General features: G+C 52.7%; 1 protein-coding gene across 1 annotated transcript in view; it reads right to left on the bottom strand.

Annotated features, from left to right (window-relative positions):
- The window catches only part of LRRK1 (leucine-rich repeat kinase 1), a 216,881-nt gene that overhangs the window by 42,201 nt on the left and 169,322 nt on the right, over positions 1–5,358 (bottom strand). Inside the window, exons 15-19 of the mRNA XM_006872156.1 lie at positions 3,351–3,515; positions 2,178–2,350; positions 1,324–1,444; positions 950–1,109; positions 258–534 (exon numbers count right to left, since the gene is read on the bottom strand). Coding sequence (XP_006872218.1) covers positions 258–534; positions 950–1,109; positions 1,324–1,444; positions 2,178–2,350; positions 3,351–3,515 — 896 coding nt within the window. The remainder of the gene's footprint in view (positions 1–257; positions 535–949; positions 1,110–1,323; positions 1,445–2,177; positions 2,351–3,350; positions 3,516–5,358) is intronic.

The following is a 5,358-nucleotide window of genomic DNA, read 5'->3' as shown; positions in this document are numbered from 1 at the left end:
CAGTGTTTCGTTCTGCTGTGCATGAGGTCGCTGTGGGTCGGTACCGACTAGATGGCACCTAACAACAACATATATAGCTTTAAGTTTCACTGACTTTGCTTCTCTTGACAACCCAGCCTAACACAAGAAATATCTACAGCATGTGAGGGAGAGGTCACCAGAGGGCCCGCTGTATCCCCCTCAACCCCCAGAACCAGCCTGGCCCTGAAGGAGGTGGGGCACAGACCCCACCTCCCTCTTCCAGCACCTGGCCTCACCTGTCGTTGGCAACAGGCAGGGCGATCTCAAACTTGGCCAGGAACTGGAAGTACTGCTCCTCAGTCTGCTGCGTGAAGCCCGTGCCTAGCAGCAGCATTCTGAGGTCCTCTGTGCGGATCACCCCATTCTTGGCCACAGACCTGGAGCCCTTGATGTTGAAAATTCTCTGCAGGCATTCGGACAGCCATATGGGGTCGAGGAAGTAGAGATTCCGCAGGCCGTGGCTCGTGTCCGGGAAGTGCAAGAGGGTGCCGGTTTCTATAAGGAAGCTGATGGCTGCCCCGGATGGGGGAGAACTCAGCATTAGAGAAGGAAAGTGGAAAGGATTCTGTGGGTGAGATCATTTTCTCAGACAGAGTCAGCCGCCTGATCAGTCTCTAATGGTACCTTAACACTCCAGGTAGAGCACCTGGTTAATGCACTGGTCTGTAACCCAAGGGCTGGAGATTCAAGTCCGCCCAAGGGGAATCACACAAGAAAGACCTGGGATCAACTTCTGACAAATGACAAATTCTATGGAGCAGCTGTATTCGGACACACCAGGCTGCCGTGGGGATGAACCCGACAGCAACTCAAAAAGCTGATCTGACAATCAACTAGGTATCAGACTCCCCAACTGAATGGTCCGCCCTGGAGGACAGGGACCAACAGAGACATCTTCCCGGAGTTCTGATCCTTTGCCCACACCCACCGGCTTGCAGGTCCTCGTAGTCCTTGATGTCATTGCCCGGGGTCTGTTCCACCAGCTGCTCCAGTTGCCTGTCCGTCAGGTACTGGACGGCATTACTCTGGCTGCGCCGCTGCTGCTCGGCTAACACGGCCTCCTGGAGACTCAGGTAGCTCTTGGGGACCTGGGGGCAGCAGGTGGGTTTCCAGGCCAGTTCACGTGGGCCTGGCCCCTCCCCAGCCATAGCCCAACGACCGTTCAGACCACTGGCTTCCACCTATTACCTCCCACAAGAAACTGCTCACATCTGGGACCCCAGCCTTATGACACGTTGACAGTCAAGAGACAGGGAAGTGGGACCCAGCATGCACACTGTGACTCCAGGGCTCAATACTGACCAGCCTGCCAGCTAGGAGCTGGCAGCCGATGGCGCTGCCGACGTCTTTCATGCTGCAGGTAACGTGGAAGATCAGCTGCCGCAGCCCCTCCTGACCCTCCAGGCTTTGACAGGAAAGTTCACTGGGTGGAGAAAGAACCGTGTCAGTGTGCTGTGAAAATGGACACACGTTTGTGGAGTACACACTTTGTCAGAGCTCATGTTGGGCACCTCAGTGTGTCCTGTAATCTGTCTCCAACGCACCCATTTTACAGAGGAGGAAACCAGGCTGAAAGGGATGAAGCAACCACAGATCACCAGGCACACGAGGAATCCCAGAATGCCTGGTCCTCTGTTCTGGGCCAGGCTGAGACATCCCCAGTTGGCATGACCACCGGAGACATGGGCTCCACTCAGAATCAGGTGTCAGGGCCAAGAGTCAGCAGTGTTACAAGGGCAGAGTACACTCTGTTTCCATGGGAACACTGAATGCTCACTGAACTCTCTCAGCCTATTCACACCCAGTCCTGCAGAGCTGTTGTGGGAATCCAACAACAGGAGCTAAGTTAAGTGACAAGCCCAGGTCCCTGGTCCCAACGGAACCATCCCATCCCTCTTCCATGTCCACATGCTCCCAGACGCAAGGCCTGGTGAGTCTCCGAGCTCCACATGGGATTGGGACAGAGTCTGGGTTTGATGCTGGATAAGTGAAAACAAATGCCCGTGAGTGGATGTGGGTGCTCACAACTGCACCCTCAACATGGTCCATGAACCCTTAGAAGGAGCCCTCTGTGAGCACGTCTGGGGGAAGGCAGGTGTGCTGGCATGGGGGCTGGGCACAAGGTACAGGACCAGGTGGGCCCCTAGGACACTCACTATAGGTGCTTGTTGGTGATCTCTGGGAAGCCTGTGGCTCTGGCTCCCGAGGGTGAGCGGCAGAGCGCCAGGACATAGGCACGCAGTGTCGCGATCCTTTCCACTCGGAATTTCATTTCGATTAAGTCCAGGTGTGTTCCCACCACCAACACCACTGCATTGGGGGCCTTGGCCTTACAGTGAGAGAGGGCGAGAGCAAACCACACAGCCAGTCAGACAAGGTCAGATGGGGCTGCCAACCACTGCAGCCAACCTTCCTCTCTGCAAACCCCCAGGCCCTGCAAACCCCTGCCTAGTCTCGGAGGCACCATAGACTAAGACGGCTTGTTCTGTGGAAACTGGCCTTTCCCCTCCCCAGGAGCTGCCGGTGTGTTCAGAGCTATGGTCCCAGGGGGAGAGGCTTCTGACCCTCCAGACACCCTGTCTGTGCTGAGTGGTGGGCCTACCTCACTCATGACAGCACCACACCACCTGGGAAGGGGAGTCTGCTCCCACCAGGGTGGGTTCCCAAATATAAGGCAAGTAAGAAAAGTATAAGAGCAGTTAACAGTCACCAGGCCTGGTGGAATTTTCTTTTTGAGATAAGTATGTTCTTTTTGGGAGTGTGGTAGCTCTGTAGGATAAGCACTGGCCCGTGGACCACAAAGTCAGTGGTTTGAGTCCAACTGCGCCTAAACAGATTTACAGCCTCAGGAACGCTTTACAGGGTCAAAAGAGTTGCAACCAACTTGAGGGCGGACGACACTTAACAACAACAACAAATATGTTCCCTTAACTCTAACAACTCTTGACAACAGTTATGTATTATTTTTACTGCAATTAGTAGTAGTTAACGAAACCAAGCCCAAGTCCTTAGTGACTGATTTGTTGTTGTTAAGTGCCATTGAGTTGGGTCCAACCCACAGCGACCCTGTAGAAGGTTTCCAAGGAGCAGCTGGTGAGCTTGAACTGCCGACCTTGCAGCTTTAGGATCAATTAAGGCCTAAATGCTTCACTGTGGAAACACAGCAGAAACTATGACCCCGGGACCCTCGGTAAATTCCTCCTCAAAATGCAAAGCAATTTTTCCTAATATGATTTCTTGTTTCTAAGTAGAAGGGAATGAGTCACAGAAACAGCCAGACCACGATGTGCTGAGTGTCTGAGAACTGCAGCGCCCTGGTGTCTCCTCACCTCGATGTTCAGCAGCCAGAACTGGAGGCTTGCCACGGCCTCCTCACCCAACGCCAGGTTCCACACTACCACGTACAAGGCCTTGTCCGTGAAGAAGCACTGGTTGACCGTGGCCATGCTGGCTGGGCCGCCAATATCCCAGACATTGAACTCCACAGACTCTATCTACTTGAGCAATGAAGGCAGTAACAGTGAGGCGTTTTAAGAAACCAAACTTTACAGTAAATCAAACATTTACTCTACATTTTGTTTCTGGAAAATAAATGGTAGAAAAACCTCACAGGTCTTGTGGTTTCACTCAAGAATCGTACTCAAAGGGAGCTCAGAGGCAGACTTCTAGAAGCCTCCTCCACCGGTCACAAAGCAGCAGCATGGCTGGCCGGGACATTTTTCTGAGTCAGAGTAACATTCGAGGGCATTGCTCAAGAGGGTCTGAAGACATCCTGCTGGAAGAAGTCCCAGACTCACATCATGCTCACTCTTGGGGGTTCAGGCTTCTCCTTGGTGTGAGTGGGTCCCCAGCTTGTGAAGGTCAGAGGACGCCACCCACCAAGGAGGCGAGGAGACTCTTGCCGTGGGACTCAAACAAAAGATTCGCTGTTGAGCTGCTGGGAAAAGGCTGTGTAAACTGTGGTTTCTCTATCGTTTTTATGAGGTAAGAGTCTGGCCTGAGAAGCTATGTCTGCAGTTCTGTGTAGCAGGAACCTTTTCCACGAGGTTGCGTTTTGGCATCAGAGACACTGTGCTGACCTGCTTTTGTGTGAAGATGATCATGAACAGCTGTTGTCAACTGGCCGAAGGCAGCTGCACACAGAGTTATGGGGCAGAACGTCCAGCTCTGCTCACTGTTCACAAGGTCAGGGGGTTCTCCTCCAACTACATGAAGAGGGGCCCTAACGTTGGCTAACACACGAGAATAGAAACATGAATGCGCCCCTAAGCCCTGGACAGCCATTTGCTATGCAACAGCTGGAAGAAAATCTCAGACTGAATAATTGTTTAAAAAACAGAGCAGGAGAGAAGTCACCAGATCCTGTCCCATGAGGGAACTCTGGGCATGAATCAGCACGGCCGACTCCTGGGGTACCTGGAGGCACACCTGGTGCTCGTTAAGGGGCAAAGCTGTTTTCTCTGTCCTGACCCTAAACGGGCAGGACTCAGTTCTGCCGAGGAGCAACTCCCATGCTCTCTTAGAATATACATTTGGTTTAACTGTCTCAGGGATCCCTGGGTGGTGTAAACAGTTAATGTGCTTGACTACTAACCAAAAAGTTCAAGTCCACCCAGGTCTCACCTTCAAAGGCCCAGCAGTTTTCTTCTGAAAAGCCAGCCATTGAAACCCTTGTGAAGTACAGTTCTCCTCTGACAACCGAGGAACTGCTATGACTTAGGGTCAATTGATAGCAACTGGTGGCTTTTAAGTGTCTGACTCATCCAGCTGGCTTTCGCTGAGGTGAACAGCGGCTTCCTGTGAAGGACTCTGCAGGGAAACCCATCTCTGGATTCTGGGAATCTAAAGTCACTCTGATGGGAGCTACTGGGAACATTCTATTCTGCAAGATATGACCTCCAGACCCTCTGGCCTCCCACAGGAAAGCAGCCTCCTTGCGCCCCAGGTCCCTGGGTGTTCCTGACCCAGCTGGAACACACAGGCGGCCTCCAGTGCGTTTCTGTGTTCGCAGGGCAAGGACCATCCCATTTTCATTGATCTGAGTCTGAAATGACTAACAGGACAACCAATGAGTGACTAAGGATGCCTTTTCAACAAGGCTTAAAATCCGGAACTTTCTAAAATGGGTGTGTATGAGTATGTGAGTGTATGTGTGTGTGTGTGGGACAGAGGACAAGATACTAGTTCAGGGGTGCTGTCTTGGCCTTCTCGCTAGGAAGCGGCTGTTCACTAGGGCTTCACTGGCGACAGCAGGAACCTTCAACCCTGAGGAGGGCCCTCTGGGATGTGTGTATCCCGGGACTCACACCCCACCGTGAAAGCCCTGGAGAAGAAGGC

Source organism: Chrysochloris asiatica, unplaced genomic scaffold, assembly GCF_000296735.1.
Source record: "Chrysochloris asiatica unplaced genomic scaffold, ChrAsi1.0 scaffold00184, whole genome shotgun sequence".
NCBI lineage: Eukaryota > Metazoa > Chordata > Mammalia > Afrosoricida > Chrysochloridae > Chrysochloris > Chrysochloris asiatica.
This window is presented reverse-complemented; position numbering and strand designations above follow the sequence as displayed.